Source organism: Diadema antillarum, unplaced genomic scaffold (genome assembly GCF_040938485.1).
Source record: "Diadema antillarum isolate AM-2024a unplaced genomic scaffold, OU_Dant_1.0 seq00000759_RagTag, whole genome shotgun sequence".
Lineage (NCBI taxonomy): Eukaryota > Metazoa > Echinodermata > Echinoidea > Diadematoida > Diadematidae > Diadema > Diadema antillarum.
Genome location: NW_027271650.1, coordinates 1,081,721 through 1,108,031, shown reverse-complemented (window position 1 = coordinate 1,108,031; position 26,311 = coordinate 1,081,721). Strand labels below are relative to the sequence as shown.

The 26,311-nt window shown below is 39.7% G+C and overlaps 1 protein-coding gene across 1 annotated transcript; it reads right to left on the bottom strand.

Moving 5' to 3' along the window:
- Positions 1-1,131: 1,131 nt before the first annotated feature.
- Positions 1,132-13,292, bottom strand: LOC139738625 (forkhead box protein J1-B-like). Its single transcript, XM_071649241.1, has 3 exons — positions 12,990-13,292; positions 11,345-12,027; positions 1,132-2,419 (listed from the first exon to the last, which is right to left on the bottom strand). Exons 2-3 carry the CDS (start codon positions 11,927-11,929, stop codon positions 1,607-1,609), a joined length of 1,398 nt encoding a protein of 465 aa, XP_071505342.1. The 5' UTR covers positions 11,930-12,027; positions 12,990-13,292; the 3' UTR covers positions 1,132-1,606.
- Positions 13,293-26,311: the final 13,019 nt, after the last annotated feature.

Below are 26,311 nucleotides of genomic sequence, written 5' to 3'. Positions count from 1 at the left end.
ATGTAGAAAGAATGGAGACATTAAGATGTTTTTAAATATCGTCATGATTTTTGATAGTTTTTATTACATTTGTTATTTCATAAATTCTATCTTTCACAGCAAGCAGTACATGATTTTATCATCCTTTTCTTTCTTTTTTTAAAGTAACTGAGCCGACAACCATATGGACTTTTTTTTTTCTCAATTGAACTGCACCAGGTTATCTCTTCACTGAGGAGTGTTGTACAATGGCAAAGGAAAATAAAAGGGATGTATAGTCTGACACACATACACATCCTTTTCAGATCTGGGTAATATTGGCTGACTTCTGACATTTGATTGATTCAAAATTTTGGGCACTTCCACAGCAGCTGCTGTGCCTGCTCGACTAGTTATGATGTCATTGCTAAATACTGCGCACCACAAATGCACGTCAGTGTTTATGCATAAATAAAAGAGGTGTATCTCACATACAGACACATCATAACCAAAGTTTCAAGACGTAATATGTACGCTGTCAGAATTGCAAATCAAAATATGCTCAATCAAAAACATCAATATCGCGACTCCAAGTATAAATAGTCCAGTCAGCATCGACAGGTAATTTCACACAGCTACGCACTTCAAAATATTGATTATCATATGAGTGAAAACAGATTTGTGAAGTGACAGGCAATGATATCTGCATAGAATTGCAAATGAAAGTTGGTAGTATCAAAATCTCGTCCTTTCGGACAGGCAATTGCATCTGAGAAGAGTGGATGGAATTGAGAAAATGCCGCATTACAGGGACTGTCTGTGACTTGCCGCAGGTTTCAGGATGGACGGAAAGAAAAACACCTAGCAACAAAAGAAGTGTGGGGGAAAAAAAAGCCCAAAACAAAACTGAGACCCTTCTTCAATGGAATATTTTGTAATGAGATGACTCTTGGGTCTTTGAGAGAAAAAAAAAATAGCCAAACAAACACAACACACATGTAGTTGGTCCAGCATGTACCCAAATAATGTACAAAAGCAATAGCAGAATAAAGCAAGAAAAGAAACTCAGTGTATCATAAAATGCCATGCAAACTTTGTGAAAAATGCAAGATTTTTCATGCAAAATGTTCTCATGCATGCATGATATGTATATTGTTAATGACACTCCACAGGCAAGTGATATTCAGCTAAATGCAACACCCCTTGATGTGCACACCAAAACTCTTGATCAGTAAGAGTGCTGTTGACTAGAATATTTCACTTTGATGAAAACAGGAGACAGATGTTTGCAATGCACGACAACACTGCAAGCAGACACTGTGCAAGAATGGAATTATCTGACATGATACTCAATCCTACAGAGACAACAAAATTTGGAAAATCTGCTGAGTGTGGTATTCGATCCAGCCATACACCAACACCGCAAGAAATTAAGAGTGCTCGAGGGAATCGTGTTCCATGATTCTTCATAAAATATCTTTATCTATACACATTCAACATGTATCATGTCTTCAAAAAAAAGCATTGTCACTGGCCAGCGTGATGTATTTTTGTATGTATATATCTAGATTTAAACAATAGTTTCTCCAGGAATTACTGTTTTCTCTCAGAGTGAGTAAGTGTTCTCAAAAGAGTTCTGTGCTCCTTTTTATGGCGAGGGCATCGGATGTTCTTGCCAGGGCATAATGCCCTCGGCCAACTGGCCAAAGTCAAAGAGATCATTGAAAGTGGCATTGTTGTCCAGGGTCCTAACCTCTGCCCAGGGATGTGAGGTTGGTCCAGTGGAGCCAGCCGGGGAAGGTGGAAGGTCAAAGGCAGCAAAAATGTCCTCCAGCTGATCGTTGGACGGATGCAGGTCAATGTCCCTAAACTGCTCTTCAAACCAAGTGGGGCGGGGTATATGCGTGCCACGGATGGACAAATCCAGGACTGTCTCACTGTCATGTTCTGATGGTGGCGGCGTGTCCATCTCCAGAGAGTCGGAGTTGTCTGACTCGTTGCCGTTGAGGATGTCCTCAGTCTTGATGCGCATGCCGTCCACCTCAATCTCGGACTCAAAGATGGAGTTCCAGCTGAAGTCCTCCTTGAGGACGCTGCTGGGGATGCTGTCATCCAGCATGGTGGAGGGTCGGTAGCTCTGCGACCGCGCCCGCTTCGCGGAATGTGAGGAGGAGCTGCCGTGGTCGGATGCCTGCCGCTTCTTTGGTGCACTCTGCTTGCGGCTGTGGTGCTGGGCCTCGCAGGCGGCAGAGGATGCCTCTTCGTCGCTCTGTGGTTCGGTCTTGATCTTGATGGGCAGCTCGCGGAAGGAGTTGTGGCGACGCTTCTTGAAGACACCATTTTCAAGCTCATCAGCGTGGGCAGGATCGATGCGCCAGAAGCCGCCCTTTCCAGGCTCGTCCTTCTTGCGAGGTACCTTCTGGAAGCACTTGTTGAGAGACAGGTTGTGGCGAATTGAGTTCTGTGTGGACAAAGCAGAAGAATGCAAAACCACTTACATTGCAGATCATGAGCAACACATAGTGTTATGAAACACTTGTCATGCAATGTTTTCAATAAGACAGAATTTACATGGTCCATCAGCCAGTACAAAACGTGGCCCAACCTCTTCACAATATGTACCATCAATATCAGCACTCTAAATTCATTGTACAAATATTATCCATGGATGTTAAGCTTTGCTATCAAACTTGCCCAGTATAGAGTGTTAATCAAGTTTTTAACTACACATGTACATGCAGATCAATTTCAGGTCACAATCCTCAACACTGCTTGCACAAAAATTTCTGCAAAATCATGGAATACCCAATGGACGTGAGCATGGAAACAAGGATAATCATTAACAATGCTACAATAAACACCTGTGGTCATGGGTGAGCCATTGAGCCAAAGACACAAATCAAACATAACCAGCAGACAGCATCTCTACATGCCCTGCTGTTTACAACCGCAACCATGGCAACTGCCACTAGCTTTAAACCCAGACTTTCAAATCTGCTCCGGGCAAGCGAGTGCCTTGGTATGCCGTCTTGTGGGAACAAACATGGCACGCTTCCAAACTTCGCTACGTGACCCCTCGGCTGCAAATACAGGTCAAATTTTCTCTCATCAGCTCTTTGTGTTCCCAATTATGTGTTTCTTTCTTCTTCTTCTTCTTTTTTTTCTCTCTCTTTCTCTCTCTTCTCAGGCGAGTCATAATAACTCATAAACAAACCAACCTGCTCTGCGGGGGGGGGGGGGGGGGGGGGGGATATAGAGCTAGGCTTGTCCTTTTCATTTCAAAATCTACCACTTTTCGTGGTCTCATTCACAGGGCACACAAGCACAAAGACATCCGTGCCACAGGGTTTTTATATTCAAAATCTCATGCTATAGATGATGATTACCATCTACAATCTGGAGGTCTTTGAAAATATTTTGTTTGTCAGTATGAATAGTAAAAGAAAGAGATAAAGGCAGCTGGGGGTCTATCTGATGTTTACACACCATGACCTTGTCCATTTATGCCAATCAGTCAATCAAAGGCTTCACACTGACAAAAGAGGGAAAAAACAACAACCATAAGAGCAGGTCGCCATTACAGTCCACAGAAACACCTACTTTACATCATTATCAAGACTTGCAGTACAGACATATTGCCTGGATTATCTGAATCTGACACGGCAAAATATGATTACATTGGCAGGGTTTACAGATGTATATTTGACTATCTTTGTGCGTTTGCAGATGTCTAGACTATGCAAACTGAATGTTTCGAGGATTGACTGAGGCACCAACTTTCCATGTGGACAAGTGTACACAGAATGTACAGCATAATGAGCCTATTCACTGTAAATGAATGTCGAAGACCACAATCAAAATGACAATATGTCAGCTTTTTGATGTCATGATCAGTCCCAATTCCATTCTCACGATCCAACAATCTGATCACATAATATTTCTGCTCTATTTACAAAGTGTGCTTTGTCCTTCTAACCATTAGACAATGGCTCTGGATAGACATTGCATGATGTCATGAATTAAAAGCAAAATAACAGCAGTTCACTGAATAAATTCAGAAACGTGCAACTGCGTACGACATATGAAAGCCTATAGCACAGACTCAAACAATGCCCAACGGTGCAGCCCCGTTAAGGAAAGACGTAAAATATGGTTGCCAAGAATGTGGCATTGCAGTGGTGGGAGAAAACGGCACCACTCCCATCAGCAGACTGAGCACTCAGAGTTCAGGCAGCAGTCAGCCTGCGGCTCCTTGTTTTTACAGCAATATTCTCATATCAAGTGCAGTTATAGTGGCTTTGTTAATGTACAACTTGTACCTGACCAAAGGTTTTGATTGTACCCGGTCAAGGTGGACAGCTGACAATTTTCTCCAATATAGTGCTCACAATTTATGATTAGAAAGACAAGTACCTGCTCAATGTAATATGTACCTGGTATGTGAGTGGTCACATATTTCTGATGACAGAAATACATGCATATATACACTATTTATGTGTTTATAAATAGCTTGAACAGCGACTGCCCATAACAAAAAAAAAAAAAAAAAAAAAAAAGATTTAAAAAAACCTGCTAATAAGACTTACTCCAATGATAGCGGTAAGATCTGCTACCTAACTCAATTTTACTGCTATGATGGTAACCATATCAAGACAATCTACAAAACTGAAGAACTTTGTTGTATATCGTTACTGTTTACACTGAAAAATGCAGTTTCACAGGGTAGAATGATACGACCAGAACAGTAAGCAGAGCATCACTGTAACCAGCCCAAGCATCTGTGTATGGTTACCATGGCAACCATACATGTTGTTTATTAGTCATGTGCTGGCCCTTATATGTCAGTTGGAGAAAGAGAGAGAGAGAGGGGAGATGATATATATGGCTTCTTCGTCTTTATGTCAAATCTTCACATAGTATATCATCTTGCGTGCATGTGTATGTGGGTTTTTTTTTTTAAGTGTACATATGTGTGTGTGTGTGTGTGTGTGTGTGTGTGTGTATTACACCCCTCCGCTGCAGGTACACAGTTTTTACAACATTATTATACATCTCCACCAAAATTTACTTTTAGATCAATTCTGAGAACTGCTGTCAGTTAATGTTTTTTCTTTCTCACTCTCTCTCACTTCCTACTATCTATTTCATTTCATTTTTTGCTTTTTCTCTCTTCATAACTCACTTTCATTTATATCACTTCTTTCCACTCTAAATCTTACACAGTCCCATCTTTTATTTATCTCTATTGCATTTGCAAATTTGCTCTCTCTCTCCAAGGATGATATCTGTAAATGTTACTCTTTTGGTCATTTCTGATCCACACTAGCCAATTTCTCACAACCAATTTGCACTTAATACCAAGTCCACAGGGTCGCGTAATTGCACGTAGGTAGTATAGGTTGATAACACACAAAGGGATGAATATGTATCCATCCGTATTATCTGATATGGACTCATCTCTGAACTTCAATTCCAGTTGCCTGCACACCCATTACCTTGTATAATCTGTTGATGTTTGAACAGTGTGTTCATTGTATAATAATAGCTCCTCTATGATTTCGGGGGGGGGGGGGGGGGGGGGGGGGAGTTATTTGTTTTCTGACACCTGATTCAATATAATCTGATTGGAAAACCCACTTCTGTAACGCCTCTTGCATAATATAATCAGGTTTGATGATCCAGGGGGTGCGTAATAATTATCGACACTGGCTACGCTTTTAATATTCTACCCTTCTTCTTTTTTTCAATTCTATGAGCATGAACAGTTTTCCATCTAGGGCAGTAATTGTCTTACTATTTGCCGATGCTGATAGTATGGTTCTATTAATATCAATGCAAATACTAGCTAACATCTATCACAATCTATGGAGGGATAACACAATGAAAAGAAATAACTTACTGCTTCCATCTTCCTGTAGCAGAAGTGGCTTGGATACAACCAACTTTGAATTTTTTATTGGACGAGAGAAATTAAGGAACTTATTTTCTTTCTTGTAGTCTTCCATCCCTCAGCATCAGTGTAATCTTTTATATTTCCTTCAAATGCTGAACCTCATGATTGGTCACACACTATGATTCCAGTCTCCAATTTAAAGAATCTTGCACGGTGTGGTACAATCAATATACCAATTGTTGCAGAAAAAATATGAATTACAAAAAAAAGAGAAAAAGTCAGCCTGCCAATTCATTAACAAATTGATCAATTAACCCCATACTTCAACGGCACTGACCTCCTCCTGACCTTGAAACAGTGAATTTGCAACCCAGCGAACTTGGGCGTCCATTTGTTTGCGACCCAATGCCGAGCAAAATTTCATCACCTGCTAGTCACGCACTGATACAATATTGATGCCAGCAGTGGAGGAGGCCTTGTCAGAAAGGCGAGGCGACTTGTGTGCAGTATCCAAATGGAAGGGAGCACACACATTTGAGCATCACGCCACACGATGTATGGCCGTGTGTCACTCGCTTGCACAACCTATACGCATCATGCTAACTTACCCCAGGTGAGCTAATATTGGCAATGATGGAAATGAAATCGGGGACTGACTTGCGTATTTACTTCAAGTACACAAAACCAGCGACAAAACCATCAACGTTTGACATGACACTAGTCCTCCACAATATTCTTTTTTTTTTCTTAGCTTCATTTCAATACATATGATGAAAAGGATAAAGCCTTTACTCTATAAAGGCTGATGGTTAAAGGTATGAAAAACAATTTCTACTGTATATTGGTTTTTTTTTGAGCACTTCTGGCAAAAATCAAAAAACAAAACAGAAAACATTCATTGCACTGATCTGAAAACCATCACTGCATCTTTTATGAATTCTTAATTTGCCTCTTGCATCATGAGTCTCAAAGTTAAGATCCCTGTGTAAAAATAACATGTAAGCTCATTTCTGATTTTGACTGCCATCACCATCATGGGTGCAATCCCTGCAATAGCTTCAAGTTACTGGACATGGTTGCTCACATTCTAGGGGAAGCTAAATCTTTTCTTCTTCATAACACAACACTTTGTTAAATTATTAATTTAATTATTACTATTACCTACACTGTCATTTTTAGCATGATATAGGTGTGATATATTTCACTTTCCATGAAATGTCACGATATCAGGTTCACTGTTATATATTGTGCAAAACTTCAAAGAGGTGACAAAAACTAAACCATTGCAATACATCAGTTAGGCCTACATGTACCAATATTTCATAACTTCAGTATTTTTCACTCAGTGCTGGTTAACACACCCTATCAGTCACAATATTACTAACATGAAATGAATTGCTACAGAAGATTACTCATTCATCTACCCAAAATAGGAACAATAGGATGAAATGCCCTTTGATCTACAAATTGTAGCCGAAGAACCTTAGAAAGCACCTTTGTCACAAGATGAACTTGTCATACAATGTATGATTAACACTTAAAAACAGACCTGAGAATAGTTAAAGGCGCATAGTCCCGGCGTACGCATTCGACTAAACCACCAGGACCATGTGTCTTTAAGACTACACATTTTATGTGTATTTGAATAAACATTGTAATCTTTTCCCCATCTTTCTTTCTCACCTACTCGCTCTCTGTAACTACAAATGTATTGTATGTTCACACTCAGCGCTCACACTACACTGTGTATTATGAATGTTTAAATGCCAGTAAGATTGTTACGCATCAATGCATATCAAATACTGTATGTAAAGGTATGCACATGTAATCTCTTTTCTGACAAGCAAAGAGCACGATTTTGGCAGAGAGGGAAAGACGGCCATACAAGTCGATGGATGAAAAGAAAAATGCGGATCGATACGCCACGAGGAGTCCCAAAGCAAGTCACACTTTTGCAGACAATAGGCCCATTGCCCTCCACGGCGTATCAACCAATCAATACCTTTGATTCGACTCTCTGGCTCATATGAAAGCACGCAGCCAGGACAATCAAATACAACATACAAGAAAGAAAAAAGGGGGAGGCAAAGAAGAAGAAGAAAAAAGAAGAGAATCTGCGGCTAAAGCTCTCATGTGGGGGGCAGAAGTGATCCCATTCACCCCCAGTGCATCTGTTTCCCCCCCCCCCCCCCATCCCTTATCCCTCTATTCTTCTGCCCCCCTCCACTTCATTTGTTCCTTCTAGCCTGGTCTTTCAGAAGAGCCGGGCTTCGCTTGTTATGGTTCCAGCTCCTTTCCTGCGTGGCGTGGCGTCTTTCGAAAAAAACGATGAGCCCTATTTGTATTAACTACAATGTATTGACACAATTGTCTCTGATGACATGTGGGAACACGCCTTTCTACACTCGCTCTATTTACATAGGAGAAGAAGAGGCCATAGAGTGCAAGAGATAGACCAACATGACGCTGGCATGATAGTCACATCGAGATTAGCGCGACTGTTACACAATATTTTGCAAGCTTCATCTCCCTGCCCTCATGGAGTAGTACAATTGTATGAATGAGCTCAGAAAGTAATTTCTTTCTGTTTTTTGGTTCCCCCTCCACATTTGAGTGAGCATGACTTGCATTCTTCTGAAGCTGTAAGACTCTCTTCACATGTATCCTATGTAGTACATTTTGACCATAATTTCCTAAAGTGGGAGATGGTAGGCATACACCTTTAAATTTCTACCTGTTTCTGTCTTAAAAGAAAACAAACAACCCAGCAATGAATGCTACATGAACAGGGCAGTACATTTCAGCAGGGCATTTGAGATGGTAATTTGTCTTTTTAAATAATCTCTTTTAAAAGCAGATCAGCTTTAAATCTAACAGATACTGGATTGAGAAATCTATTAAGTTTTTTCATGGTTTTGACCGTACAAAAGACTCACCCATGTTGAATGATTTAGAAGAAAAAAAAACAACAACTCAGAATCTAAGAGAAAAACCTCTTGCTTGATGGACAAAGTTCGAGACAGGGAGTGTCACCAAATATTGCACACAGAAACAAGGTCAATAAATTGGCCACTCATGTCAAAAGCGTACCTTCATTTAGTAAAACCATTTCTATTTCTATCTAGATCTGAACTGATTACATTATCTGCACCAACAAATGTCTCCTTGAGCTTCGCCAACCTTGCCAAAGTAATATTATAATTAGAGATTATACAGAGTGCCATAAAATCTAATGCATAAAATCATGATTGAGCCTTGGGAATATGGCAAAATGAGGACTTTCCCAAAATGAAATCCATTCACCAACCAGTTTAATTGATCAACCTTTTGTACATTGACAGAACATGTCATGAGCATTTTCTATCACAATAGTATCACATTAGAAATGCCTTGCATTTTTTTTTCTCTCCTTTCTACAATTTTGCACACAGAGCGCAGCGAGCGCTCCAAACAAAGATCATTGATTACCAACAATGGGGGGAATAATGCACACGTGACAAACCTGTCTACCTGGTTGACAGCCCGATATATCCTTATGTAGCTTTTAGTGAAATCCAGTCATGCACGATGCAAAACTTTGACATTCGATTTTGAGAATGCACCCTCTCCTCATTCATTTAATTACTGGTATATCTTGCTACCACCCTCCCCCCTTCTCTCTCTGTCTCTTTCTCAATATCATCTCCTAACCAGCTACCGGTATCTTGGACTCCATCTTATATTTCCCCTATGGTGGATATCATCAATCAATGGACGACCCTCGCATGGATGCACTTGATCACGTTCCAAGCAATATCTGACACTCAAGTCTACACACATGAATTAGTAATGTGGCAACCAAGTACTGTACATTAGGGCCCCTGGTGGATATAAATGGAAACTGAAGGTCACAAGGAGATGGCAAACTATGATATTCTGTATCTAATCAGGGAAAGGAAACTAGCAAGACATATTGGTGTACATATTGTATTGAGGGGACCTACAGCTGTGTAGTAACATTAGGGTACATTTTCTAAGTGTTCTACATTTCTTCATGGTAGCCATGCCGTTTCTAAGCATGCATGAGCATTCTCATTCTTTGGTTCCAAAGCCCTCACAGGATAACATCATACATGTAGTTAGTAATAGTCTTAGAAGGTTTAGGACCAAAATCCCCACCCATCCTCTTTACCCCAAGACTTGGCTTCCAAGCATCCGAGTAGAAATCTCCCTCTTTTTTTCTCTTTTTTTTTAATGCCCTTTTAGGAGAGAAATTGAAGGGTGACACTGACCTACTTTACTTCTACTTGCAGCATGAACCCCACCCTGACCTGATTTTATCATGCTGGAAACTGATGGGCTAGTCTAAGTGTACAGAATTTTTGTTGAAGTTACAATGTACACGTATAACAGCCTTTATAATACTCCTCTGATGCCATTTAGCTTATTTACCTACTAGTTCATACTTAGGCATTGAATAGCTGTGGTTTAACAGTGTAATACTCATATCACATTTTAAACTTAAATGGTCAATTGGATTGTTGCTTCTAAAACACTGTGGACTTTATTGAAAATTGAAAAGTAAATGATTAACCAGTACATCTATTAGTGCCTTTGGTTGAAGTGAAATGTCACTACCTGCCGGTACATTTCACTCAAGATTTTGTCATAACCACATCAGACACCCATCTAAATACAGGGTTTCCATATTTCTGCAATGAGTGCACTTGAATTGTGCAAATTTATGCCAGTACAGAAAGTCCCTACAATATATCCAGCCACTGGCACCAGAATAGCACGTGCACAGAAAATGGGAGTGAGTGTGGAATCCCACCAAAAACCAGAAAATCCATTGACTGACTTCTCAGCAGGGGTTGACCCGCACTGACCCCAATTTGACCTTTGCCACTGACCAGACTTTATCAGCTGTGTGGTATCAAGTTTCACCTTAGGGGGATGAGAGGGGGATCCCACTGGTAAAGTCTGGCTTTCCTGGTAGGGTATTTTCCTTGACCTTACCAGGTCACTGTCTACAAACAGGCAGCCCTGATAAGTAGTATGGATCTGGCTCACACAACCTGGCTACCTGCTGAGTTTTGCTTTGTTTTGTGTTTTGGGGATGTGTTTTTTTTTTTTTTTTTTTTTTTTGGGGGGGGGGGTGGGATGGGGAGGGTGGTAGGTGGGGACACATTTCACCATCAAGGTCAATGTATGGACAGGGTTTGTCTCAACTCACAAATCTTTTCACAGCTTTCTTGATGAACTCTATTCCTTTTCAAACGCAAGGATTTCTTATCTATCACAGTCTCGTCTTCACTATATAACCAAACTGCGTAACATTACTGGGGTTGGTATACAAAGGAACATTTTGACGAACACATGAAATGTTATCCTGACAAGCCTGACCAAAAAAAAAAAAAAAAAAAATTGCCTTAAGATAAAAAAATGAATTTGATGTGAAAGATGCTCATTCATTTATTAAAAAAAAAGAAAATAAAATTAAAAATTATTTACCTGCCAGCTGGGATCTGCAACCTGGTAGTACTTGAAGTTCTCTGTGATCCACTTATAGATGGATGAAAGTGTGATCTTGTTCTTCTTCGACTCCTTCATTGCCATCCAGATTAGGGTGGAGTAGGAGTACGGCGGTTTGACACTAGAGTTTGTCTTGTAGTCGATCTTCTGATCGAGCGGGACCGGTGCTTGGTGATTGTGATGATGGTGGTGGAGGCTTTGTGTTGAGAATTTGGTCACCTTAATGTCTGAACCAGAAGTCCTATGTGATGATGATGATGAGAACTTGACAACACCGTTGCCGCCGTTGTGGATTTGCAGGGCACTCTTTTGACTGTTCTGGATGGAGAGAGGGGTGGGACTGCTGGGCGGGGTCGGGTTCTGGATGCGCATGATCCTCAAGTTCTGGAGCCAGTTGAGGCTGGTCAAACTGTCGTCCAGGTTGTCCTCTTTCGGCTCCTGCTTCGGGGGCTCCTGAATTGTTTGAAGTTTGGTAATCCAATTCTGTTTGAACTTCACCCCAGTGTCCCTCGTAGTCGAAGTGAGGAGGGGAAGGGTTATCGTGGCGACCTTTGCTGCAGCCATCTTGGGCGAGGATGGTCAGTGGAAGGGAACGGGGCAGTGACCAGTGTTTTGTGATGAAGTATTCCAAGGGAAACTTTCAATCCGACTTCCACAGAGAGCTGTCAGGGGTGTCAACAATGCAAACAGAAGATATTAAATCCTACTTGATGTGACACATTTAACAATAGTGCCACTTTAGTGGATCTACTTCACTAATCACACTTACACTCACAGTCATTGCTGATAACAGTCATGGTGATATCAAAACAAGACAAAGTCTACCTACTAAAGTAAAATGATACAATATTTGAACTTTGTATAGATCTAGACATGTCTAGATCTGGATCCAATTATAGATCAAGATTGAGTAGAAGCCAGTTACTTTAGACTCATAAATATCAAAATAGCAAAATGTTTCATGACTGCAGTCTTTCTAACAATAAACATGATTTACCAGGTATATAGGCCTAGGCCTAACGTTAGTCATTATTGATTAAGTACCTGTAGGTGTTAGAAGTTATACAATTTACAAGTACAATCATGTATTTGGTAATGTCTGCACAAAAATATCTATAGCTAGTTGTATCAAATTAATTATCAGGATGAGCAATCTTACCCACTACTGTATCACGATTTTTATTGGTAAGCCCCTCCTTTGATCCTACGCACCACTTTCAGGCCGACAAGATTTTGCATTTGTGTGTGTGGGCCAGCCGCCAGCCAGCAGCGCATAAACCACGCGCTTAGAGTCTCTTCCTACGCGTCACTCGGAAGTTTTTATGAAGCGCGTACACGCGCCTGACAACATTCCGCGCATAAATAGGATGTTTTGCTCACTACACCTTTTGCTACGCCATTAGTTGAAAAGGAGACAATTTATTTGAAACAGGTAAAGGTAGTACAAAAGACAGGTAAAAAGCTCGAAATTGCTTTGGTAAAATCATAACATCTCAGAAAATTGTGAGAAATGAATATCTAAATCGTGACAGTTCTTCAAAGCATACTCTGAGCAGGTAGGCCTATGACATGGGACACATTTGGTGGTGGAAGACACGGTGTAAACAAACGTAAACAAACTCACATGCAATCCGCTGATCACAAATTCCTGTACAGGTGCCGGGGGAAGGCAACCAGGTCCAGGGTATAGGAAATAAGAAAATATTGCCACGTAAAGTTTTTCCGCGTTTTACCTCGTATCAAGAGGTTAAAACGAAAGATCCAGTAGTAGATCCCTTGTCAGTTGGCAAATATGTGTAGAAAATGATATCTGCAAATTGATCAAAACAACTCGTGTTTTGATTGTTGCTGCGACGGGTTGTAACAACCTGTTACACACTTCTGCATACGCCGAGAGAAGAGCGAAAGAGCGGGCGGACTTCCGTGCAGATCGTACGGCGGTCAGCTGTTCGACTGCTCGTCGCTCCCACTTGCCGAGGGAGGAATCAAAATAGATATCAACATGTGAATGAAGCCCGGTCACATAGCAACAGAGTAAACAGAGCGATCAACAAGCTCCTTCGCCATGCTCGCTCGCTATTGGTCGCTCCGTCGACGGCAAGCTTTTTCGCCCGCGGGGCATAGTCTGATCACTCAGCCGTAGTACGGTAGTCGATTCACCGCGCAAATAAGTACATGTACACATGCCATTCACGTGGGATTATCGCAAGAGTAAAGAGCGAGCCAAAAAAGGGTCATACCAGTAGGTCCTACTGCATGAATCTCTCGAAACCAATTGCAGAATGTTGTTTGCAGTCACTTGTTCACGGTATTGATATGAGTCAAATGATGTATTGTAACGCAAAGAGGGAACGTGATAATGATACAAGTAAATCATACAATGAACACCATAGGTAATGGCGGTGCAGACTACGGTACGACATCTAATGGCTAATCGTGGATGGGGGGGGGGGGGGGGGGGGGGGGGGGGGGAGGGGATCTCTCTTCCATACCATTTTCGGCGAAATGCTGGAGCGTGCCTGATGAATTATTTAATTATTTGTTGATTCTGGATGAATAGATTGGGTTCACGGCAAATCCTTGGCAGAAAGGCAATAAGAGCCAGCATTGCAATCGACAAGAACCCCATTTACATGCACTTAAAATCTGTGTGAATAATGAGTGACGTATAGGCCCTACATGTTTAAATGGACGTCTAATAATAGTGTATGAAATTAGTGAACCGACACTTAATTGAATTTGGTTATTCGAGAACAACTAGTATCATTAAAAAAAGACATTCTTGTTTTTATTGTCTGGTCTCATGTACTCTCTAAAAAAAAATCGAGTGAAAATTTTCACTCTAAAAAGAGTGAATACAAAAAAGAGTGAATTTCGAGTGAAATTGGAGTGAATTTTGAGTGAAAATGCTCATTTTCACTCATTTTGGAGTGACGTCAGGGATCACTCGAAGATTTTGGAGTGATCCCTGACGTCACTCCAAAATGAGTGAAAATGAGCATTTTCACTTTCACTCATTTTGGAGTGACGTCAGGGATCACTCGAAGATTTTGGAGTGATCCCTGACGTCACTCCAAAATGAGTGAAAATGAGCATTTTCACTCAAAATTCACTCCAATTTCACTCGAAATTCACTCTTTTTTGTATTCACTCTTTTTAGAGTGAAAATTTTCACTCGATTTTTTTTAGAGAGTGATGATCATGTTGTAGGCGCCTATCGACAGTCTTCTCATGCATACTATACATGTACTATAGTAATAATGAAAGAACAGCAAATATCAAAATAGAATATTTATGTTTTCCGGGAATTACCCAATGCGCAAATGGAATAAAACGGAATATGTGAAATAAGTTTTTATTTTTTTTTAAACATCAATGAACCAATATCTTTACAGGGAATGACCCCTCCCTAACCCCCTTAATATGACTCATTAACATCATGCAGAGATAGATCTATGTGTATAGTTCCATTGACTTGGTATCGACTTTGCACTTATGCAATGAGCAGCAATGATTATGTTAGGCCTCCGTGCAGATGAGATAGGATTGCTATGGACTCTATTATATTATGGAAAAGACAGATAACCGGACAACCGACAAGTTGAATAAGTATAAACCGAGTTCAGAGTCCAGACCCACTCTTGTTTGTTGATTTACATTTGAGATTTACGGGCATTTCAACGTCCTTAGTCTGATTACATCAATTCAGGATGTATCACCACATTCGTATACAAAAATGCGGAAATAGATTGTTACAAGTCTTACATGGTGTGCTTATAGGGAAAAGAATGCAGTATTACTTGCCGCATTTATCATGTTGGAATACCAATGCTGAGACAATAATGTTGAAAAGCCATGCCCCCTTCCCGCACACAGGGAGGTGAGTTCCTCTCGCCTCCCTGCCGCACACTCGCACTCTCTTTTGATTACCTCCTCATCTTCAGTCTCTTTTTCTTTTCCCCTTTCTTCTCACCTTTTTCTTTCCATCCTCATATTGCTTTAAAATATAAAAAGTATAGGTTTCATCATGTGGCGTTAAACGGAAATCTTCGAAATTGCATGTTACATGTTGTGAGCGTGACCGATGTTTCATAAAACGATTGTCCAGTGCTATTATCATAAAAAAAAACTATTGCGCAGAATTACACGTCATTCATTATAGGCCTATTTACATCTTCCTCCATACATACTTCCTTCAAGTGCGTCTGCATATGAAACTATACATAAAAAAAAACTTTATTGTATGAGATCACAAACAACCCAATCTCTAATCGGGAAAGGAGTTAAGAATTCAATTTTGGCAGTTTATTGGATAAATACCTTACAGCCACAATAGGATTTACGAGTGATAACTCAGATGATACGTGAGGATAGGATGCATGAGACACTTAGTGTCACTATACTTAGCATGCAATTTGTCATTTTCATCATGCAGTGTCAACATATTCCCCAAAGAGACTAATTCAGTTGCGTGCGGTTACGGATCAGGAGGGACTTATCAATTGCTTATGGATATTTATTTTAACGGGACAATTCTAAAATGCCTGCTAAACTGGTACACTTTTGACGTGGAAGAAGGAGCATTTCTCACTAAACTTGCCAATGGAATAAAAAGAAAAGAGAGCTCAGAAGGAACGACTGCGTTCTGTATACATAGAGGACGTTCGACACATAATAATTCGTGATGCAATGGAAGAATGTTTCAGCACTGAAGAGGTAAAACTGCTTTCTCTGAACTGTTTATATAGATCATGCATGCAGTGAAATATTATGGACAATCCTCAATGTATTATCGTGTCTTATAACAATAATGGCAGTGATGAAGGACATAGAATTTGCATGGACAAAGAGGGTCATGTTATTTTTTTAAACATCTATATAGGTTAACATGATTCCTATATCATTGTATCAACACAGAACTACTAAAGAGACTCTGTATATAGCTCCATGGTATAAATCAGGCTCTATAGTATAATAGTCAAGGCTGGAAAAGAGACTAACTGTTAATGTAGGGTCCACAAAAGGTTGTTAATCCTCATTTTTGCCACAGGTGTTTTTATGGGATTATCAACATTCTTGAAGAGTGTCTGTTTCTATTGTGTTTATAGAGGCTTTGGGCTGACCGTGATAAAAACGTGAGCCAACAACGTGCTCTTTAGTATGCGACGATCGATGAATTCATTGTAGAATTCTATCGGCGGATAACTCGGTTCAATAAACACGTTGAAAGTGTCCGTCGGGTTAATGGTCCAAGAACTGGGCCAAGTTCACTCGTTTAAATGATATCCCCGTAATAAAGGTGGTATTAATGACTAATTGCATCGGGGGCAGAGATGGGTGGGGTGAGAGCTTCTCTTTTACTAATTACATTATCATCGCAATTTGATTCGAGAATATTTCATGACCAAAGTTAATTGCATATGTAAAGCAACGGAGTCGTGAGGATTTTTTTATTAATCTATGTCCACTCTCATCTTGATTTCATTCGTTTGTTTGTTTGTTTTTTATTTCTATTCTTACCGGAGATCAGATGGAAATTACTCGCGTATATACGTGAAATATAGTTACCAAATAAGCACGATATACATTCGTATTACACTGGCGTCACAATTTTTACTTGACTTTGCATGTCTTTTGGCCTTTGGCCCTATGACTTGGCCCTGTGGAATAGAAATAAAATTAATCACCACGGCAGTTACATCACTCATCTTCTGTACCCCATTTTTTCAGCCATCAGTTAATCTATGTCGTCAGGTCACATCCGTATACTGATACGTGAATGGTTGCTTTCGAAATGTCGATGAGTGATGGAGGGAACGAGATGTCGACTGAGTATATACTGTAGTACTCGGGAGCGGTTAAATTGATCGATATTTTATGCGTCTAGTTGGTCCAAGTCCATTGTCAAGGTCGCTCGATTCCTTTCAGGCTGCAAAATCGGATTTGCGGCGGGCCACTATTTAAGCTGCCTCCACAGACTTTCATGGCAAGTCAAGCCCTTTCATTGTAACTATAGGTCATCGACCCTTTTTAATACCATCCAATAATTTTAAATTGGTTGAGACGAGGACGCCGGAACGAAGTTCTTCAGTGCAACATGTCTAGTGGAATTGTGAATATACTACTCAGCGTATACACAGTATATTATACTTGCATCAGTTATGGGTTAACCGAGAAAAGTTGGAGAGATTGATAAGGAAGGTGGTTGAAGTGAAACCCCATCCCGGGTTTGTGTTGATCAAGATGAAAAGAGGAAAATAAGTATATTGGACCGCGGCACATCAGGTATATAGTTAACGTTTCGTGACAAATAATTTCATGATTACTAATCAGCTTTTCTTTTGATTCTATTATTATAATGGTTCACTTTTATGTGAAGTGCGATATCGGTCTTAGAGTTATAGACAGGATGGTGATACGTTTCTTGTTCCCTTGTTTATAAATTTCCATATTATTACTCAGTTCTTTTCATGTGACGTACGTCATTTAAGAGAAAAGAAATTTATCATATTCTCGATCAAAATGTTCCTGAAGTTCAACGACTTGTAATTTCTCCGAAAATTCTATACCGGGGTCGAGGTTAACTGTACTACTGATAAAAGTACTTTTTATAGAACATATTCATAACATGTACAAAACAAGTAAGAGTTGTGAGTCATCAAAATGCCTTTATTGCATAATGGCATAAATATGACTGCGATCAATATCAATGTTTATCTATAAAGCATGTTGAGCTTGTCATATTTTCTTCGTTTTTTGTTCGAGTGACGGAACTTGACGTTCTGTCGGTGTCATGATTCAGTTTGTTAAAAACCAGCTTGGATCTACTCTCGTGTATATACCAGATTTGTGTTGGGTCACATAATATTCTCTATTTTAGTGACTCTGAATTTAACAAAGCCGAATAATTAGGACGGAATAGAATATGAAAAAGCAAAAAGAGCAAATGACAAACTGGTTAGCACAATGCTAACTACATGCACGCATGATATCTATAGCAATATGTTGTCATCAGTAAAATTAAATCTCGTATACATGATGTAATGTGTGGTCACAGATTGTATATCCGAACCATTGATCTCTTCCCTTAAGGGGGCTCTGTGTATTTCTATACTATACGTCAGTCTTCTAAAAGAACAAGGGGATAAGTTAACAACAAGTTAAGAACACTGGGTGATTATAAAAGTTTGGAGATTACAACGACAAAGAGAAGAATACTGATTGCTGATCCCTGTCAATCTACCTGAGTGCTGAGATTTTCGTTGTACTATTACATTGGTGGATGTCACCATTTTCTAAACTGTCTATCATTGCGTCTTTGAATGACAGCCTGCGTCACAATACTTTACCACCTGCAGCGCACTCATGCGTGCATGTTCTTTTACTCTTGGCTCCCCCTCCCTCTTTTTAATGTTTTAACAGAAAGTGTCTAAAATTGGAGTTCGAGATGTGCAGATGGGATTGGTGCCTGGATATTTCTTGTCAGTATTTATTGTTTTATATACTATTGCCCCGATATATTGGTGAATTAACGTTTTTGCAGAAATAAAGCCTCCAATTAGGCCTGGCGTATGAACCCAAGTTGATCTCTCCGATATGAGCTTGTATTGGAATACTTGTGAGGAGACTATGAACTGAGTACAGTGGCGGATCCAGGGGGGATCCAGGGGAATCGCACCGGGCGCACCACCTTTATTTTTTGTTAAAGTAAAAGAAATAAAAAGGAAAAAAATGAATGGGGGAGGGGTGCGTGCGCCCCCTTTAATGTTGTATCGGCGCCCCCTCTTTACGGAATTCCTGTATCCGCCCACGGGGTATACTAGATAATGCCCCCCCCCCCAAAAAAAAAAAAAAAGAGGAGAAAAACAAAACATGTGATATTATACTACATTATTTTGAAGAATGAGCGCCGTAACGCAATACACGGTGCAGGTGTGACTAATCGAAGTAGTTTCCATAATAATTACAAACACGTGCTGGACAAGATCGTGTCTTCTATCATGGTGTCGTTGACCTCTTTTCACTTTTTTCCCTCTCTCTCTCTCTCTTAAAGGACAAGTTCACCTTCATAGACATGTGGGTGTTGTGAGTGAATGCAGCAATATTAGTAGAACACATCAGTGAGAGTTTGAGCAAAATCGGACAATCCGTTCAAAAATTATGAATTTTTTAAGTTTCTGCTCACTCACGGCTGGACGAAAAGACTACTATAGCTTGTGACGTCACATGAGTACAACGATATAAAGAAAGAATAAAGAAAATTCAACATATTTCCATTTTTCTCGCATAACAAAAGAACACTCGTCTTCTCTCTTTCAGAAGGCAGGGGGAATAATATTACCCTTAACATAAGTCAGTAGCAAGTCGAAGAAATGTGCACTTTATTCAAAAAGACATATTTCCATTTTTCTCGCGTAACAAAAGAACACTCGACTTCTCTCTTTCAGAAGGCAGGGGGAATAATATTACCCTTAACATAAGTCAGTATAGCAAGTCGAAGAAATGTGCATTTTATTCAAAAAGTACAGTGTTGTGAAATTCTCTTTTTATATTCCTTATATAGTTGTACGCATGTGACATCATACACTGTAGTAGTCTTCTCTTCCAGCAGTGACTGTGCAGATACCTAAAATATTCATAACTTTTGAACGGATTGTCCAATTTTCCTCAAACTTTCACTGATATTTTCTACTAATATTGCTGCATTCTCTCAATCCTTATGTATATGAAGGTGGACTTGTCCTTTAATGTTAGAATGAGTGTTCAGAAGGCACAGTTGGCCGTCAACACTAAATATGGACCGAGCGAAGAAAGCATCGCAAAAACAGTAATAAAGATATAACTTTTGCAGAATGCTTCGTTGTCATTATTTAGTTCTTCTCTTTTTGAAGCATGCAATTAAATGAGCACAATGGTGATATACTTCCAGTATAAAGTTGTTGTATTATATTGTCTGACGCAGGGAATTCAGATAATATAGGCCTATTAACAAATTGCTTCATGTGACATCCAATGAACTCCTCATACAATGAGTCTTTGCCGTAGTCCCACCATAATTTGTTAGCTGTTATGATAAAATCAACAATTATTTTTGTCTAAATCTTTTTAATCAACGAGCATATAGTACATAATAGATGATGTGTCCTCGTGCTAAATAAAACAACAAAACTTAAACAAAATGAACACAGAAGCTATTTGAATACAAAGCAACCTAACATGAATTCATGTTGTGTGATATTTTGTTATTTATTATCTATCATTCGAAAAATTTTGGTATGTACTATTTTCTTCCTGTTTTTTTATTCTAATTCTATCCTTTGTGGAGACTGAGTGGGCGGAAGGGCGTGGTTTGGAAGGGAGAGGGCATCCTTCATTAACAAATAAGATATATCAGGGAGATCCCCTCCGTGGATACCTTGACGCCATAATGATATTGGTGACTCGTTGCTCCATATGTGATTTTTTTTTTCACTCATTACAAGCACCGCACGTGTAATGTTGCTTGGTAATGCCAAGTTAATGTTCCAAGGAGTGAATCAATTGTGTGTGTAACTTTGAACGCAGCTGTGCACTAATCTTGATGATAATGGTCTATCACAGCACGCGATTGTGGGGCAACACGCGGGAATATCCCCTAAAATTTTTATTTTATCCCCGAATCCGGGTAGATAGGATGAGGAAGGAGCTATGTATTATGGCAATTAGACACGCACATAATCATACATCGGTATATAACATCAGTGTAAGTGGGGTAAGAAATTTCTTTCCGCGCGTCATCGGTAACTGTCTTCGTTTTATACCAATGGATGGTGAAATCATCTGGCGTATACAAGATATAGAAACTATTATCTAAACGATAGATAATCGTCAAGGTAAAAGATCAACGGAACTTTAGACGGTTTATATGTCTTCAAACTCAGGATATGACTCGAGTCATATCCTGCCCGAGTATGTACGCCCATGATTTCTTTTATCACGGCTACTACTAAAACAATGATCAATTTAGTGATTATTTACGTCGATGTAGAGCAATTTGTCAATCAGTTGCAGTGTATGTCCTTTTTAGGCATAACTTTAGACAGAAGAGGAATGCCTTCAGATAGACGGTATGTGGTATAACTAGAGAAAAACCTAACGACGTTTGGAATAATATTCATTTTGTGTAGATAGTGTTAGAAGATCACTCATCACTCACTGATCAAGAAAGATGAACCTCGTAAAAACTTACGAAGTGTCATTTCCTTATAATGGTATAGAGTATAATTATTATGACTTTTTTGTGAAGACGGAAGCATCCCATGCAGTCGATTGCACGTGCTCTGCATGACTGTATCTGTTGTCGTCATAATCGGAGAGGTCTGAATAATGACGACTGAAGGACTTCGCATTTTTGTGCTGAGATGAATGGGTTGTTGTTGGCAATCAGTAGATTGGAGGAAGTTCGACTAGAATCGACTCTAGCCATTGATCACGAGCTGCAATTCTTCTGATGTCTCCGAAAACCAGGCGATATTGACCTCCCTCTTGTTATTGTCTACCGGGGTCAACCAGCATGACGACATAATGAGGATTAACGATCTGCTTAACAATACCAATCACCTTTCTTTCTTTCTTTCTTTCTTTCTTTCTTTCTTTCTTTCTTTCTTTCTTTCTTTCTTTCTTTCTTTCTCTTCTCCCTCTCCCCCTCTTTCCTTTTGTTCTATCACAATAACTAAAGCAGGGCGATACTGTACCTGCAGCTGTTTTGCAAACGAGTTTCTTTGAAGTAGAGGGTTTAACATTCTTTTGGCAACTCGGAAAATGGTCCAGGCGCGTTTTATCTCTTGTTTTGGACACGCCTCGACGATATCCATTTTTCATCCGAACTACAGTACACTGAACAACACGACGGTCTTTATGACGTGACGCAATTCTAATTCAACCCCAAGAGACCCCACGGACTCTGATCATGGGTGATTTGATGCAAGATGTGCGTGACGATCAGAACGCAAAAACAAATTATTATGAATGACGCAAATCGGTTGATGTGTTATTAGAAAAGGTAATTATTCCCGCAAGACAACTTTGGTACAATCTGAAACATTTCTACTGGTGTTGTCATGGACTACCAGGAAGTTGGCAAGCATGGGCTATTCCACTAGTAATGTATCGATTGTATGATGTGCATTATTTGTTTTATAACATTTATATCAGCACAGTGTCTGTTCATTTCTCTCTTCCTCTCTCTCTCTCTCTGCGTGTGTGAGGGTCTGTCTTAGCTAGATTTCAGTCGTCTGACTATTGGGCTGAAGAAGGATGCGAACGTAGACACCAGGATTTGTGTTGCGAGCGAAAATTAATAAGCAGTCATAATATAACAACCGACAATCGATCATTTTTACTTTTATACTTTGAGCGTTTATTCTGTATGTAAAGTGACTATACCGAGGCGAGTTGATGGGGTCGTTGCACCCACTAGTGCAGCGTAAGAGGAAATCAATCATTCAGGTACATTACAAGAATCAATGCGTATCAAAATAAAGACCTCTCTCTCTAGTATAGCTCTCCCTCTCCATCTCTCTCTTTCTCTCTCTCTCCAGCTTGCCGCGCTGATTGTCTTTTGAGAACTAATTAAAATAGTTAACGTAACAAAAACATTTCTCACTACGACTCGTATAGGCCTTTCGCCCTTTTTACGGGTTTATAGGCTGAGAGGTTCTTCTTTTTGTTCAGTATAAGCCTGATGATAACTGACTGATGCTAATGATAGCGACGACAACAACAACAACAAAAACAACAACAACAATAATAATAATAATGATAATGATAATAATAGATAACTTGTATCGAATAGTGACCTCATCTTGCACCTGAAGAAGGATATTTTTTTCCCCATAGAACTTTTGAAGATATCGAATTGTATTAACGGGATATGACGACTTTAATATTAATGTATGTGCAGATAGCGAAAGTTGTTCCATTATCCTATGGAGTTTTGGGGCTGCATGAATGTGTACCCCAGGGCTTATGCCACGCCCATCCCCAAAAAGCTTCTCTGTTATCTTTTGAGGATGTGTGTGGGACGTCTCGTTTACGGGAAGTTCAAGTGGACGGAGTTAGGCTCATTCGTTGCCAATAGTTGCGCAATAGATCTTTTGCGACCTGTATCATGATGAAGATATTTGAGTTTGTAAACGCCGCAGTAGCACGTCTGGATCGAACTGGCTAGATTCACTCTTCGTGTGATTTCCTGGAGCACTATGGGCCGAGAATTCTTGTTGGACCTTCGGGGAGGGGGGGGGGGGGGGCATTTCATGAAACATATTGTCCGACAAGTTGTCGGACAAATTGGGCTCTCAGCCAATCAGATGCAAGGATTTCATTAGCTTGTAACAGTTTGTCAGAAAAATATCCGACCAAAATGCTTCATGAAATGCCCCCCAGGTGTGCGTGCTGTCCCTCAAGTAAAGACGTAACGCTCTGTCCTCATAATACTCCAAAATCGACTAATTTGAATGCGTGAATACATATTGATAAACTGATGAACGATCGAATTATTTTAGGATGAATTGATGAATGACTCATGAATAAAAATTAATGAGGTGAAATACTGCTTCCATTCCCAATGGGAGCAGGTAAGAGCCTGGCGTAGACGTAATCACTGCCTACTTTGAGCCTGGATGGTTTTCTGACCTACGCAGCAAACCGGAACGAAGTAAGGATATAGCGCCCTCTTGGGTTAATCTAGGACAAGTCTGGAAATGATGACAGTTAGACCACGGATCACATAGCTCGCCTACCACCTCGTTATAACTACATAGAAGCCACTGCAGCAAGACACGTATAAATCGCCTCATTATAAAAAACAAACAAACACATTTTCCGACGTGTCCCTTCACTCGCCTCTATGATCCTTCTTCTCCGCAAGAATCTTTTTGCATTTGCCAGTCATAGTATCAGTCATGTCACCGACTTTTCGCATCAAGAATCATCCTTATTCTATTAACCTCACCTAAGGATGTTGGGAGATGATAACATATTTATTGTGAATTCTTGGCAAATAAAAGGTTTTCTCTCTTTTTAGTGTTAATGATGAATACACGAGAGGCTCATGGTATATATAAAAAGAAGATATTGTAGAGATGGAATTAAAGAAAATCAAGAAGCGTCGGCGGACACAATACGTCCAAAGTGCATAATATTTCTCGACAGAGTTTGTCAGTGAGCCTTTCATTTAAGGTTTAATGGACAGGGTAAGATGATAATAATAGTTAAAAACCGTATAGCCATAGTGGTCATATCTGGTAATAGGCGTACTAGGTTCATTATTTTATTCAGGGGATTTCGCTGCCGGCTAGTGCGCAGTTCTCCGGGTGCACAGACTGCCCTTTCAGAATAATTGCTTTTCTGGTGATCTGGATAAATTTGCTGGATCTCATTTACACTGGACCACTGAACAAACAAGAAAATACAGTATGTATTGATAGACTACAAAGTGGTATAGAATGTATATTAGATTGATTTCGTTCTAGCATAAGTAGTCCCGTCCCATCACCTCAACGTATCCTTGACCGTCTCTCATATATATATATATATATATATATATATATATATATATATATATATATATATGTGTGTGTGTGTGTGTGTGTGTGTGTGTGTGTGTGTGTGTGTGTGTGTGTGTGTGTGTGTGTGTGTGTGTGTGTGTGTGTGTTTAGTTTCATCATCGTCACTATCACTATCCCCTCCAGTGGAAGTGCGTGGGTTGGGGAATGGTGTCTACGTAACGACTGAGCGAAGAGGCTTTAGGAAATTGATATTGTGAACATAATGTATCCCAGAATGGAAAAACCAATGAACGTGACAAGTTATCTTAAAAAAAGATCCTCCAGAAAAAGATGATGATGAAATTAAAGAAAAAAAAAGAAACAAGCAAACGCCACACAAACAATATAAACCAACCACAGTCAACAAAAACGCAACATTGTGCACACATCCCCGCTATCCACTGCCACGGGGTAGGGGAAAGGGATGGGTAGGTATGTACCATGATACCTTATGAGAAATATACCATTCCCTATATCCAACCTCAAAATAAATGACTGTAATTGTCACTTTCATCGTAGAGGGGCAATTTAAACGCTCATTTGCGCTTTCGTTGCGAGACGTCTAGACCTGATTAAATACACTTACAGAATAATTATCAAACTCCTCGTTCAAACGCATCCTCGTAGAAACACTGCTTAGCGTGGAGAGATGTTTGCATTGAATGATTACGAAAAAAAAATGAAGATATCACTGCAATATATACAGACGGCAACTTCGATCCAAAGGCAACGCAGAAAGGCACATTTTTGAAAAAAAAATTATCCGATATTTCTTTTTTTTAAAATTCAGTCACTTAGATTCATTGAAAGAATTGGGGAACGACAGCATAATCCTATAGATTTCAAACATGAATAAATAGCAGCATTAATCATATTCACATTAAACTCTGTTAGAAATTAACCATATCTACAAGATATTCACATGATGTGGAGTACGGCCTTTATTGTCAAAACAGAACATTCATTTTCTTTGGTTTTCGACATTTTGAGCAATGATAATTTACATGATTCTGGTCACCAAAACAATTCAGTGCATGGATGGGATGCCATATCTCTAATTCAAGCATCAATTAAAGAAACGAGAGAAAATATAGAGAGAAGGAGGATAAAGGATAGAGGATGGGAGGAGACAGGCAGGTGAGAAATTAAAGCAACATTGTATCCAAATTTGTTCATAACGGAAAGTTAAAAAAACAACAACTACTAAACACAGTTTCAAACGTTTCCTTGTCCTAATTTACCACAGCTAAAAAATAAACAAGCAAAAAAACCCTCCAAAATAAACATTGGTTTATACTACTAGTAATACTGTCCGTATTCACGGAGTACCTTGGTATACTCGAATGCGCAGCAGCACAAC